Source organism: Amblyomma mixtum, chromosome 8 (assembly GCF_055824585.1).
Source record: "Amblyomma mixtum isolate Tamu chromosome 8, ASM5582458v1, whole genome shotgun sequence".
Lineage (NCBI taxonomy): Eukaryota > Metazoa > Arthropoda > Arachnida > Ixodida > Ixodidae > Amblyomma > Amblyomma mixtum.
In genome coordinates, this window is record NC_143019.1 from 51,820,870 (window position 1) to 51,835,743 (window position 14,874).

At 53.9% G+C, this 14,874-nt stretch overlaps 1 protein-coding gene and 1 long non-coding RNA gene across 2 annotated transcripts in view; both read left to right on the top strand.

Annotated features, from left to right (window-relative positions):
• Positions 1-332: 332 nt before the first annotated feature.
• LOC149332405 (uncharacterized) overlaps positions 333-14,874 on the top strand; it is a 29,204-nt gene continuing 14,662 nt past the window's right edge. The window contains exon 1 of the mRNA XM_089557527.1: positions 333-760. Coding sequence (XP_089413653.1) covers positions 719-760 — 42 coding nt within the window. The 5' untranslated portion in view covers positions 333-718. The remainder of the gene's footprint in view (positions 761-14,874) is intronic.
• Positions 773-2,482, top strand: LOC149332406 (uncharacterized). Its single transcript, XR_016285179.1, has 2 exons — positions 773-1,751; positions 2,191-2,482. It is a non-coding gene; the product is annotated as an uncharacterized LOC149332406 (long non-coding RNA).

The window sequence follows — 14,874 nt, forward strand, 5'->3', positions numbered from 1 at the left end:
GCCCTGTGCAGCGCAGGAAAAAGATCGGCGCCGGCGGGAAAGGTGGCCAGCTGAGTGAGTCGGCAGCAGCGGCCGTTCGGGAGGAGGTTGAGGGTGGCCCGTCCCAGAGCGTTCCCGCCAGAGAGGGGCAGGCTCGGCCAGTGCACACGGCGACGACGCCAACCTTCGCAGCAGCAGCAGCAGCCCAGCCAGCCTCGCCGACTCTCATCCCTCGCCCACACCAGCAGCCGCCGCCGGCAGCAGAGCGACATGGCCGCGTAAAAAAGCCGCGTCCTCAGCTGGAAATCTTGGCGTCGCCGCCAGGCACCGCCACAGTTGCTGCACTCTCCGATTGGCTGCAGTAGGCCACGTGATCATGGCGCGCGAAGCACGATGGGATCGTCGCGCGCCCCGTCGTCTGCAACGCTTGCGTCGGGCGCTGCTTCAGTGGGCGATCAGCCGCTGTCGGTGACGGTGTGTCCGGAAGAGTGGTACTGCGGAGACGCTGCTACCGCGAGTGCAGTCTGCGCGCTTCTCTCTTGTGCGTGCTCTTTCGTCGTCTGCTGCTGCCGCCAGCGTTCGGCGTCGCCGTTCCCCGGCCTCGACTGTACCTGACATCAGTCGTCCCGAGCCAGGGACTGTGTTCTCCACGACGTGTCGGCGTGACGACGAAGTCGACGACCACCACGGGACGAACCGTGCGGCCGTCATTCCGTGTCCGACGCCAGACGCCTATGGCATGGGGGTAGAGGTCAGCCCACTGCATGCCCTCAGATTTAAGGTGAGTCTTCGTTGCTGTGCTTTCGACATTTGTCGACGTGTTTGTGTGCACGTTCTCCTAGCGCTTGCACAGCGCGCGCGGCGACCGTCACCTACGGCAAGGGGAAGACCCCGGGCATTCTTTTATCTCCTGCGGGCTGAACGGCGCGGTGACTACGGCGCGCAGGCCCGATGAAAAGCCGCAGCGTGGCATTGTTCCATGCGAGCTTCTGTGTGATAAGAACTGGGAGCTCTTGCTCCGGCCGTGTTGTTCACCGTACTCGGCACCGGACGCTGCGCTGTCAACAGCCGCTGACGTGCTCCCGTGCGGCTCTGAGGAAATCGCGTTGCAAGCCAGAGAGCCAACCTCTGGGCAGCGTTTTGCGCGGTCTCTGGACGGCCGGGTCCGCCTTAGCTTACCCTTCACCCAGCAAACCCTGTGAATGTGTCTTGAAGTTTGGAGGCTCGCAGCCTTTCGAAAGCCATCCTCATCGTAAGCTTCCGAAACTCGCTACGCGAAAAAAAAAAAAAATGTAGAGGAGTTTGCCCCGGCGGCGGTGTCAGAGCGCGCGGCTTTCCCTGTGCGCGGAGCATCACCTATTCGGCACGTGAGATTCGCGGCCCGCGTTGCCCGGTGCGCTCCTCCTCATCGGCGGCGCCGTTGCTCGAAGAACGATGGGTCTGCCGAGCATCATCAGCAGCAGCGGAGAAAATTCTTCGCCTCTGCGGCGCGCTTTCGGTGCCGCTCGAGTCCCGACGGAGGAGTTCGCTACGCCGTCGCTCGCGGTTTCGCCGTCGGATGGCGCCACCGCTCGGCGCGCGAGCGCTTACTCGATGTCCCGCCGCTCGCATGCTCACCGACTTGTCGCCTGGTTTCGTTTCTTTGAACGTCTGCTGCTGCGTTAAGTCAGACCGCGGCTCCGGTTTTGGTTCCGGTTTCGCTGGTTGGGCTGGCTGAGTAGGCGCCTCGCACGCCGCGGGCGCGTTTTCCCGAAATGTCTTTCTGTTGCATGGTATGGGTTTCGCCTCTCAGTGCCACTGCTGCTAAGCAATATTTGCTCATATCAAGGTCGTGCTAAGGATGAGAGCTAGTTTTCTGTGAACAATGTACTTTTATCATAAGTTTTACGCCATCTCTAGCATGTGTTCCGCTTGTGGCGCACATGATGCAAACTTCTCAGAAGTCAACTTGCGAACGCTGCGTTCCATCCTGCTCTTGTAATGTCATGACATTCAGCCCCGAGTCATGTATCTCGTGTGGAAGTAGCTGTTCTTCTCAGATCTATTGCGTGGACTGTTGGGTGTACGTTTTGGGAGCGAAAGAAGCTACTTTGTGTGCTCACTTGTTCGCTCCGATTTCTGTGTCCTCGTTAGGCCTAACGTTGCGTAGTTGTGCGAACCGTCCCCGAGCTTGCTGTGCTGACGTCCTGCCCTTTTGTCGTTCGTTTTTAGCACGACCCTCGTTGAACGCTCGCAAGGTCCGTCGCGGATTCTCGCCCTGCGTCTCCCGTCCGGCTGCCGCTGGCGCGGAATTTCGAGTTTGCCCCAGTTGCCCTCAGGAGCTGGTGATCGTACCCTGCCGCTTGCGTCCGGCCGTGTCCTGCCTCGAGTGCTGGTTGCCGCCGACGGGCGAAGACGCATTGCTGTGCACTCTTGACGCGTTCTGTGGCGTGCTGATTTCTTTCCCCGAACCCGATCTCAAGTGCCGGTCTTCCCCTAGAATAAAGAACACTCGCTTAACGAATCGGTGGCTTTTGTCTTTTACTTGCTCCAGTGCAGACCATTGTCCAACTCCGGATGTCGTGAGGAGTTTATTCGTGGGTTACCCCCGTTGTGTCTAAGGCCCATTCAGGCTCTCGGACGCGATCTTAAACTCTGATCCGCTGCAGACCACAATTTGGCGCTGGTACTGTGCGTCGTAAACCCACGGCTTCCTATGGCGGTACCTATTGGAGTTTCGCTGTGTCATTTCCTTTTGTGTAAACAGTGGACACCGCTTCTCGTGACAGCCCTCAAATAAAAGATATATCGAAAGTCTCGGCAAAGTTTTCGGGGCTTTAGATAAAGGAGCACTTGTTGGTGTACATTTTTCTTTCCGCCCGTGGCGACATCTGGAGCGGCGCATCATTTGAAACACATCGCGGTTCTGAACCGACCGGAAGGTTGACGCCGCTCGCGCCTTCCCACTATTTTATGACGCACGCGAAAATTTATCTCAGACAAGGAAATCTTTCCAGTGCCCTTTACTTTCCTCCTGAATATCTGAATTAGGTGCGTCAAATGTTTACGGGAGTAAAAAAGTGTGTCTTTCCTGCGATATGTATTTCCGTGCAAAAGCGAAACTAAGGGACTTGCTCATTGGCGTTGCCAGGGGGTCACGTGATTGTGGAGCCAACAACTTTTCCCTCCATGATTGCGGCTCGGCGAGTCACGGAGCTTTCGCACCGGCAACAGGCTAGCATTTTCACCACCGTGGTCATGTTTTTACGCTCTGTAAAGCAGTCTTGCGCCAATATTCTTTGGGCGCAGACACGAAACTAGAAAGAAAACAAAATGGCATCCCACTCGCTGTGTGGAGTCCGAAAGAGGAGCGCGTCAGTTACGCGATGTGTCATCCTCGCGTTCCGCTCGCGCCGGGCGGGCGGGCGGGCGTTTATCGCGCTGCCACCGATACCGCCTGCGTCGAGCGCGCAAAAAAAGCGATTCGGCAAGTCGCCGGCGGCAAAGTTCACGCCGCAACGCTCGCAGCGTCTGTCGTTGCTCCTGACAGCGACGGACGGCTCTCTGTCGATATCCGCCGCTGAGCGGCGGCGGCGGCGCTTTCGTTCCGTGGACGTCCGCACCTCTCTCGCGAGGCGCTGCCTTCGCTCCGGTGAGTCACGTGCGCACTCTTTCCATCGCTTGGCAGATGGGCCGCCGCCCGCCCGCCTTGAACGGCAGCGTTGTTGCCTGCACGGCGCATGCGCCGCAGCTCCCCTCGCTCCCTCTGTTTCAGGCTGGAGGGCCCCAGCCGTCGTTGCTGTTTTTCTCCCTCCGTCTGAGCTTCCATATTTTGTTTGTCGCGTTTCCTTCGGGATCGGCTTCGCTCCCTCTGCTTCTCTCCTCCCCTGCCGCGAGGGCTGGGGCAAGTAGTGGCGGAGGCAGCGCCTTCGGCTCCCGTCTGGCTCTCTTCTGGTCGGGTCAAATTTTGCGGGCGTCGGGGGCCGTCGTGTCTCGCTTTGCAGTGCCCCCCGAGAGATGGCGCGACGGCAGAAACGAGAAGTTTTGATTTTTGGGGTCCGCTCCGCATATCGGGCAACTTGTAGGTAGCGGCCGCTTGACCGAAAGATGTATCTGCGTCACTATTCCATCTTTTGCGGGCGTCTCTTCCGTAGTTGTAGTTGAGTGTTCGGGAAAGAAATGAGAAGGGGGTGCGGACCTCTGTAGCTATCCGATTCGCGCTGATTCAGAACAGCTGCTGAAATTTTAATTTGAGCAGCTTAACTCTCGGACAGGCTAATCTACCACACTGATCTAGGCTTATCCAAAGATTTTGCTGCTACATCGTCAGGATTATAAAATTTTTTAGTTCAGTTGTCTGTGAAACATCCACTTGAAGCCTGAAGTAAATAAAACGGCAGCATTTCGGGCAAAATTTCGTGTGAAGGGGTTATCTTCAGTTTAACATGTCTTGGCCCTGGTGAAATGTACTCGAGTGCTCTTTGCTGGTTCAAGTTTGCTCACCCTGTAGTCTTACTAGCGACCACACCTGTTGGATTAGTCTACATCCTTCGCAGCCAAGTTTAATGAAGGCAAATGACAACCTCGCGAGTTGAGTGGATGAATAAACACATTTTGTGCTACCTATCAGAAGTCAGTTCATCGCAGCAGCTTTGCGGTTGATACAGCTCCAATTCTCTCGCTTTACTTGCTGCCGGCAAAAGTAGCTTCAGAAGGAAATAGCTTAAGTCGCCATCGCTAGCTTAGTGAGTACTGTCGGTCCGAAATTACTGAGTGAACTGCCGATTACCCTTCTGTTTTCTTACCAAACAAAGTAAGTCGCCTATTTTAAACCGCTTTCAGTGACCATTGCCTCAGTTGGCAATATGCCACTCGATTACTGCCACCTGATGCGGGACCAATATCACACTTAGTCGCTGCTGAAAAGTGGCTAGCCTCACAACAGTGAAACGACGACGAACAATCATCATAGGTGCTTCTCCGTTCGTCGAAGCACACGTACTTCTGTTCTCGAAACTCATCCTTCCGAATGTGCAGGTTTTGCACGCTTGGGTCGAGTCTCTGGACTCTTCACTGTTGGGGTTGCATTTGTTTTTTCCTCCTTGGACGCATTTTTTTTTCGTCATAAGCTAAGGATGGTCGCCGACGCTGTACGCGCGGTAACATGCCGAGTGGAGGGGGAAGGCGATTCGCGTAGGTTCGCGCGGCCTAGAGAGAGAGGGTAAGGGTGCGCTGAGCGACGGCATTGGCTGGGTTCGTCCGACGCGGCAGCAGCTGTAATAAATAAAGCGGCCAAGAGAGAAAGAAGAATCGAGCAGGGGAGAAATGGAGGGACGCCGTCGCGGCGAGAAAAATGGAAAGAAGAGAGAGAGAAAAAAAAGAGTGCCGAATATGAAGCTGCCAGGAAAGCAGCAACAGAGCATACACAAAAAAAGACAGATAGGCAGAAAGGAGACTGGCGGAGGGCGCTGAGCCGCCGCCGAGGAGGGAGTTTGGTGGCGCCATCGCGCGTGCGAGCTTGTGCGCATGCGCGCTGGGTCGGCGCACGCGTGCCGTCGGAATATTGCGGAGAGGGTGATGAAGAGAGAGAGCAGCCAGAGCACCCGTGGAGTGGGAGAGGGGATTGTGAAAAATGGGGGGACGTCGGCAAACCAGCTGAGCGCGGCCATTGTGAGGAGGGGGTAAGGAGAAGGAGCTTGGTGGTTGCTGAATTCTGCGAAACTGAGAGCGAGGGGGACAGCCGATGGAGAGAGGGCTGACGACGATGCTTTTTCTTTTGTCTTTCCTCTTCGCGCCGTCGCCCTGCTGCTGTTTTTTTTTCTTTTCTGACCAGTCATTTTCTTTTTTCATTGGGGTACTCTCTCTCTCGGCGTTTGCGTTGCGGGTTTTACTGTTTTTCTTCATACGTCTCTCGGAACGCCCCGTTCGTTTTGGCGGCTCCTCGCTCTCTCGCGAACTCCCTCCTTTTCTGCGGCCTCCTTCCTCGATTGGTTTTTGTGCCGTGGTGTTTTTCGCCCAGTTCGGAGGTTGGGAATCGGGAGAGAAGAGGGTGGGGGGAAGCTTCGGTTTTGATTCTTTTCCTTTTGTTTAGAGAATTTCCTTCTCTTCCCCGTTCTTTATTTCTTGTACTTGCTCGGCTTTACTCGTTTCTTGGTGACGGGTATACTGACTAGGGAGGACGGGAAAGGAGGCGTAGCGCGCGGGTGAAGCGAGGAGGTTGCGGCGGCGGCTTTCAGAAGTTTTGCCGAACGGGACGAAGAGAGGAAACACGCATACACATGCGCGCATGGCTGTTTGAGAGAGAGGAGGAGGAGACGAGGACAGCACTGCCCGTGCGCGGAGGGGGCATCCTTCTCAGTGCGCATGCGCGTTGGCCCGGCGCCGGCGCTTTTTTCGAACGAGGCGATTGCGTTGGCCGGGGACGACGCCGTTGTCTGCTGCTGCTGCAGCGCCGGCGTGGGGAGCCCGACGGCGGCGACGCCGCGCGCGCTGTATCGATGGGCCGATGGCTGGGGACGCGGCTGCTGTCTTGCTGAAAGGGAAGGCAAAGGCCCGCGCTTATGAGAGCGCGCGCTTTCAGGGCCTAAGCTCCTGGTACAGGAGTCCATCCGATTTCTCCAGCCCCTGTTGTCTGAAATGCTCGCTTGCGTCACTCTTTTGGGCATGATACTTCAGAACTTTCATGCTTCAAACGTAGTGTCATCCAAGCTTTGCCAGTAGCTACACGAGATAGATTTCGAAGCGCTATTGTAGGAACTCGGGAGGTCTACGACACAAGCGCAAAGGAAGGTCACTAAAGTTTGTCTCCTTGTTGTTTCGCTTCGAAATACAAGCATGAAACCTCACCAACGTGCCCTAGTTGTCTTTTCTTTCTGGGTTACATTAGTTCCCAGTTCACTCCTCGCCTTCCCTGCATTCCAACATTTCTGAAGTGCCAGATGGCTATGCTAGTTTATAGAAAGCTACCGGGAGAGGGAAGTGAACTCGGCCATAACTTGATAATATGTATAAGGTAACCTGTAAGTTATGCTCAAGTAGCCTAGGGCTGATCAGCCGAGGGTAAGGTGGCTAGGGGTGACAGTAAGACATATGCAGGCATTAACGGTGGGTGAGTTCTCTTGCATAATGTGGTTGCAGTTTTGTCGACATAGAGGTTAATAGAAGGACAGCGGTGCCTTCGCCCTCAGGTTGGTCTCGTCGCACTGATCATAAATAAATAATAGTGACGGACCTTGTGCGCTTGTCATTTAGTACACACCTCTGGCGATGTGTGTACAGGTACGTGAGAAGAACAGATACGTGAGAGCGTGGTAAAATATCAAAATTTCTCGAAACTGGAAGGCAGCAGCTCGGAGAGCAAGCAGGTCACAGCCGCACATCGTTTTTGCCTCTTTCGTTTTCGGTATGACACTAGAGTCGCGCTCCAGGAGCGCAGTCGTGGCGAGGTCTGCACAGGTAGACGGGCTGTCGCAGCTAGATCGATGTATGGCGGGCCTGAGGGCGGTAGTGAGGAATGCTAACTAGTACAGCACTGTTTCGTAACAGCGCCGTCCGAATTTCGATTGCGCGCCCGTAGCGTCATCTGTGACAGCACGGCACTCTGGGCTTACTAACAGGATACGATACGCGAGTCATAGAGTGCCTACAAGAAGTTAATTGCCAGTTCAGTCTTATAAACTTGCTATCTCCTTGGGTTGACAGCGGATGTTCAAGAAGAACAGCGCGAAAAAGACAAAGACTAAAAGAAGATACACAGCCCTTGTCTTTTTCGCTCTGTTCTTCTTGAACATGGCGTACCAACTCGCCCAAGCATCAGTCGTAACGAGTTGGCAGCAGACTAACGGCATTTTAACCATGGACGTAAGAGGCGGTTTCGCTACAGTACTGTGCTGTTCATGAGATCACTCCTAAACTTCTTAACTGAACCACTTGGCCAATTACGATGAGGTACACAGTGTGAGAGAAGGATGAGCGTCCCTGGCCAATTCGATGTGTCATTTCTCGCGCAGTTATGGTATCTGTATCTTGTCAGCGAAAGGGAAATCAGTGTGCGGCGATGACAGCGACGCGCGAGCCCACTTATAAAATAGGGCCGCTTGCTCGCATTTGGCGAACGGATAGCGCGCGAGCGCATCAAAGAGCGCGTTGTGTCGTCGCGGTCCCGTCAGCTGTGGCGGCAGCGACGAAGTAGCCGGGATTCCTAAGCGGGAGCACGCGAAGGCCACTCGCGCCGCCGCGAGCGAGAAGTGCACAGCCGGAGAAGCGCCGCTGCGCCCCCGCACAGGAGGAGTCCACGCACGCAGAAGCAGTACGGCAGGACTTTGAACTTGCGTCGGCGGCGCGGCGGCGACTAGTTCGCGCAGGGCCACCGCTCCGCCGCCGTTCGGAGGCGCCCGCCAGATGGCGAGACTTGGCAGCCGGCTTCGAGGAGGAGCGGGTGTGTAGGTCTAGTTGGTGACGACTACGGAGCGGCTATCATCATCGTCGCCGCCGTTTTGTCGTCTGCTCGGTTTAGGCAAGGCGGGACTGAAAGCTACGCTCTGGCCGAGCTTGCTTTTCGTAGGTGGCATCGCCGTAGTCTCTCCATCCAACGTTTATAAAGTATATCTATAAACGTTGGTCTCCATCTGTGTGTGGCTTTGGCGTCTGCGCTGTTCGGGCGAAACCGAAACGAGCGTTCTTTAAATATGGTATTCCATGGCTTCGGGGCCTTTTCTTTCCCACACACTTGCGGCGTGTTCATCCATTGGGCAGCGTAAGCGCGCAGTCAGCTATTTGTCACCCTGAGTGCCACTGGCTAAAGATTTTGAAAGGCAGCGCCACTTTCTAGGGTAGCCGAAAGGACCAACATACTCGCCTAGCTTTCAGGGATAGACCTTGGAATACACCTCCTTTTTTTTTGCGGGACGGCTAACTCCACACAGCACTGTTTCTCGCACGCGATGTGCCATTTACCTTAAATCGTCCAAGCGCACCTTACACTCTACACCAGTTTTTTCGGTGATGCATTTTTTTTTCTTCTTGAACTGCGCACTTGCGCAGTGCGCAGCCATATCAGTACGGCCTGTCACCACAGCTCTTCACCAGGGCGAAGGGAGTAGCATAGAAGCGTCGATGTCGTTTTACGCCATCTCTTTCAGAGGTACACCCGCATATACGCCCATTTTGTGAGTGTATCTACCACACGCTACACCCCTTTCAGGCTGGCGCGATGCACCTTTTTTTCCTCGAAGCGCCAACTGCACTCCATGTGCCACACTCCAAAGAGAAAAGAGTAAAAAGAGAGTGAAGTTAGGAAAAGAAAGGAGTAAAGCGCACACTCTTTAAAAAGGAGTGCGCTAGAGAACAGCTTACTTCCTTTTTTACTCCCATATAGGTGTATTCGTGTATAGAGTGCATGTCCAGCTGCTTTCTTGCCTTCCAAAATCTCCTCGTAACGCCCGCTGCCGGCGCCGTCCTGAGCATTCCCCCCTCCCCCCGCTAGGGCTTCACAGCCACCTGCAATCCTCCAGTAATGTTAAACGCACGCAGTAGTGGCGGCCTCGAAGCGGAGGCTGCAGGCAGCGCCACATTCGCATGCAGCGGCCGTCGCGGCGGCAGCGGCGCTCGTGCAGCCCACGCTAGAAGGGTCCGGTCGCGGCCGCTCCTCGTCTGCGGCGCTGGCCTGGAAAGCGGACGGCCGTAGCGCGCGTTGTAGGCTCGCTCGCTCGGCTCGTTCGCTCGGCCCGACGTCGTGGGGCGTCGGGAACGCGCTTCCTCCTGTTCGGCCTCTCTCTCTCTCTCTCTCTCTCGATCGCCCCCTCTTTCCTCCTCGCTCGGCGGTGCGCTTCCTCGGTTTCCTTGAGGCTGACTTGCCCCCGTTTCTTCTGGCCGTGCCGCGCGCGCTCTCGGTGCGGGGAAGAAGACGCGGCGCGGGCTTATCCTTTCGGCGCTTGTCGTCTGCTGCAGATTATTGTAACGAACGCGCTGTTCTGCAGTCGGATTATACGAGACTGTGGAAGCGGCAGTTCGTGCGTTAATAAAACGTGACGTTACCTCTTATTTATCGTTCACCGACTAACCCAAGCTGCTACCCAGGAAATGGCAAAGCCAGTCAGATCGTGCCTGTTGCCTAATTGGTTCGTAAGAAATAATGGTGAATTTTACTGTTCGAAAAGCAAAGTGGTCATAGTTTCTTGCACTGTTTGAGCGTTATGTTCCGCGTGTTTGTTTCTCCTTTTTTTAGTTTATTTATTATGTAAACCTATACCGGCGCACTTACACTTCATAGAATCGTGTACTTAGTCCGGAAGTGCTTTTCGCGCTCCTAGGTAACGAAGATTTAAAAGAAAGGAAGGTGTTACGATAACTGTAAAAGCTGTTAGGCGGGAAGTGCTGTGGTACCGCCGACTATGTCACACTAGTCTAATTTCATTGCTACTTGTCATCGGTGCTATATAGGGGAATAGAAATGCGAAATTCAGCGGCTTTGCCCAAGTGCACAGCACACATAGACTTACAAGACGTTCGGCCGGCTCATGCGTCTCTAAAGCCTTGCGACACCCTCAGGCGCACGCCGCGTTTGCTGTTTGCGAAAATACTTAGCGCGCATTGTTGAGCAAGTTCATATTTTTTTCAAGAAGTTCAAGTCTTAAAACGTGGCAGTTCCTACCGAGGGCTGACATCTTTCGCGCTGTGTGCTGTGCTCCGAAGTAGCCACAAGTTGTGCACATTTACAGAACGGCTAATGACTTGCATTCATCAGAACTTCAAAGATAACACATTCAAAACAAGGAAGAGCAGATCGTACTTGAAGGAAAGCTTTTAAGTGCAAGCATTGTAGCCATTTCAACATCGATAGAAAGTAAAACAGAATGAACATCTGTGTACTAATTACAAAAGCTGAAAGCTGGAAATCCACCGAACATTTTCTAAACGGCGCCGAAATATTGTAACGCAGGAAATAGCGGAGCAATGGAGGGAGAACATTTTCAGATCTCCATTGAAATGTATTCAATTAACCGGCTCACACCAGTCGTGATGAACGTTCGTGGTGGTTTACCAGCGTCTCAGCCCAGACCGAAGTAAAAGGCAAACAGTTGGGGCAGACGCCGAACGAGCCTCCGGTTCCGAGATCGAATGGCCCATGCAAGGTTCAGATTCTCTCCTCGTGTGAGTAGACTGGCGCAGTGTCTTCGGCTTTGTGTAATGCATATATGCGAGACTAAAATGCTTCAGTCAAACGGCTCATGACTGAGCCTCAGCCTTATGAGCTCGACCCTTTGTTTTATTGGCAGCATTGATCGAGCTTCCGGTCGCTGCAATGGCAGTGTGCATGGTAGAGGTATTTTAAGGAAGCGAAACAATCCAAGTCTTCCGGGAGAAAAGGGGCATTGTGAATGCACCTGAGTGTCTCATTAAATGAACCAAGGAGTCTTCAGTCTCTCTTCAAGGCGGCGTGACCATCTGAAAACGGAAGAAAGCTCGGCAGAAGTGTTGAAATACTGCACTTTCTCGGAACCGAAGCTTGAGCAAACACAGAGAGACAGACAGACATCGTGTTCCGAAAGAGATTGCGGGTGTCGCGTCACTTATGTCGCGAGTCTTGCTTTCCACTCGCGCTATCGTCGGACTTAGCCCGGGGACTTACGCTCAAACCGGCGGCCGAAGCTGGGCTGTTTCCTCCCCTGCAGCAACTAGTTTCACTTTGCCAAAGTGTAGTTGCGTGCAGTGGCGCGAGCTCTCGAGAAGCTGAAGGCTGTTGCTTGTCCAGTATGGTGAGCTCAAAGGGTTTAAGAAAGTGCTTTCACCCACCGCATTCATCGCTGTGTAACGTCGCGCCAGCTCTTCTTTTTAGTGCATTGCACTGTTTTTTTTTGTGTGTGTGTGTGTGTTTAGAGGCCGATAGCGCTTCAAGAATGCCAAGATAGTGTTGGTTTCGTCGATACGCCGCCGTAATACCCAGTACGCTCGGTCTGACTTCGCGTTCCGCTTCTCGTAGAAGCAGAATCGAGGAGTGCGGTGAGGGTGTACGACTTTTATCTTGTCCAGAAAATTGCGGAGTAGATTCAACTATCTCCCCCACTCCTCCGTGTTTAGTGCCGTCCAAGTTAGCGCAGCTCAAATGTAAGAAGTCGTTATAGCAGGCATCTGGAAATTCGCGGCAGTTCCGTCCGGTGTGCAGTTAAAAACTGCCGCACCTCTCTTCTTGTGCGCGCGTGCCCCCAGCAGAGGGGCCTCCTTCAATGCTGCAGGCAATTAAATTCGCGCAGAGCGTAGCCGGCGTCGGCCGCGATAAAGAGCGGCGGTGCGCGGAGTGAGCGTCGCCGGAAGCACGTGTGCCCCCCCCCCCCCCCCCCCCCCTCTTTTGCCGCTGCCTGCCTCCGTGGTGGGATTCGAGAGAGAAGAGGAGCAAGAAAAAGATGGCCCCCAACTTCCGTTTCCGGTCCCCGCCCGGACGGGAAGGAACGACCCCTCCGCCACCGCAGCAGAGACAGGCTGAAAGAGGGCACCCGAGCTTACGAGAGGAGGTCGACCCCCCCCCCCTTCCTTTTGCTGGCCTCTTCCTCTTACCTGTTCCCCCCCCAGTACTCTCTTTGGATGGGATCTTGGCCCATAGTTTGGTTTGGATTGTTTAGTTTGGTGTGGTGTAGTTTAGTGACTGTTCTTCACTTACTATCGCTTCCTCTCTCTGTGCCGCCACTCCCTCTCGCGTTCCTTGTCGCGCCGTGCCGGTCTTCGCGTCCGGAACCGGCGCTTTTGTGTGAGTGAGTTGTAGTGACCCGCAGTCATCCTTCTAGCACGGAGAAGTTGGCTGCGATCATCCCCTGATTGGTAGCCGGCGAAAGAAAGGGTAAAAAGGGAAAGAGTTTCCTTCCATTTCGCTCATTAACTCTGGTAGCCCTCGTTCACCGGCCTCCTCGGAGCGGTCACTTGATCTGCGATCGAACCAAGGTGTCATTCGAATCGCTCGATGCGGTGATGTTGCCTTAGCACTCCGTAGGCATGGGGCGGTAAAGCTGTTCGGGAAGCGCATTAATGTTGCATGCATGTGATCACGTGGTTTAACTAAAAGCGTGTTAGGAGAGCCAACCTATGCTCTTTCTTATTGCTCCCGTTATCCCTTCTCCTTTTTCAGAGATGCGGGAAGTCTCTTGTCGTTTATGTCCTTGGCCTCCTTGCGTTCATTGATGTTGTATTCCCTTTGAGCATGCCCTGTCTCTTAGCCTATCACCATAAGATGTCCCCCTAGGACGGTGCTATCGGGTGTTCTCATTAGGCGTTCTCTTAAGAAGAGGGGGACTTCAAAATCTGTGATGCATCATACTGCAGTGCGAGGTCCCCTGGTATAGCGTTGGGTTGTTTGCTTTTCTAAGCCGCGACGTACGCTGCGAACGTCTATATAGTCGAACCTCGTTATAACGAAATGATGGATGTAGCGAAGGAGTGACGATTCTGCGTGGAAGCTCGGTCAACACGGGCTATAACGAAGTAATGGCCGGGGTCCTTCACAACTTCGTTACTACGAGGTTCAGCTGTTTGTATACTTTTTTCGCGCCAAAACAGAGTACAAAAAACTAGACGCCTTGATCAAACGCCCGTCATTTCTACGCTCGAGCAGTAATTCTGCGAGTCCAAACGAGGAGGAAACCGATGGGAAGCACTCGCGGCGTAGCGAACTTTTCCACTAATCTTCACTCTGATGTAGCAAGCTGGCAGACTGACATGCTCGCTAGTTTTGTACATCGAAGAAGTTGAAGGAAGGAAGGGTCGAATTAGGAGCTTCGCTGCTTGCCCAAGTGCGACGTCTCGCGCCATCTGTCCCCGCTAAGAGGCGACCGCGCGCGCAGTCGCGTGTTCGGCGCAGAGCTGCAGTCGTGGCATTTCGAGTTCTCGGCAGTTAGCGAGGTAGCGCCTTCGCGCAGCAAGTGTTGCAGATCGGTGGAGAGAACAGGCTTCTTGGCCGTACTACGTAGCCGCGGAGCGAAGTCTGCGGCGCATCGCGTGGGAGTTTTGACGGCGATGGAACACAATTGGCTTTGTAGATCTCGCTTCGCTAGCTGCCCGCCCACATCGCAACGCCTGGCTTCGGGCCTGTTGTAACGTGGCACGAGGGCCCCTCCCTCTCTTTCCTATATGTATATATATCTCTCTCTCTCCACACTCACAATCTGTGTCGGTCTGAAACTATTCTCTCGTAATTTTTTTTTTCGGCCTGTCGGTAATTTGTCAGTCATTTCGTCGCTGGCTTCCTCCTATGAATGCTCAAGTCACTTCGCGCGTGTCACGGCGCGGGTGACCCTCCAGCATAAGTCGTCTTTCGTTTACTAGTTGTCCACCGCGGAATACTCTTGTCGCTGGGTACGTAATTCTAGTCTGCCTTTTCATTGTTATTTTTTCTCTTTTTTTTCTTAACTAACCAGGCCGCTTTGTTTATTTTTGCCGCTTAGCAACCTGGCTTGCGTGAAAAATCCGACCACTAAAATTATCTTCAGCGCGTTTTTTTTTGTTTTCTTTTCTGACTTGTTTCTTACGCGCGCTGCGATCCTTCAGAAAACGGAAGTACGACGGAGCGTTACACGTGTGCAGATCGAGCTTTTTGCGCTCTTACAATCGCGGTTCATTAATTATCTCTCGTACGTCCACTTAGCGCGATTTCTGGGACATTTTTTTTTTGCGTGCCTTTCGCAACGCGGTCGTAGTATGAATCGGAGGAGCTCGCATTAATGGCCTAGAGACTCGCAGATGAGGCGCGGACGCTTGCGAAATTGACGGAAGAGATCGGCAGCTTTCCGCCAGGTGTTAACGCGTGGGTGAATACAGTCAGGCGCTTCGCGGGCTGACGTATACAAAGCGCCTGCGTCTTTCTTTCTTTTTGTCTTCAGACAGCTCCATTCAGCACGCTTAGCTTTGTGCGCAGCGGTTTCTTTTTATCTT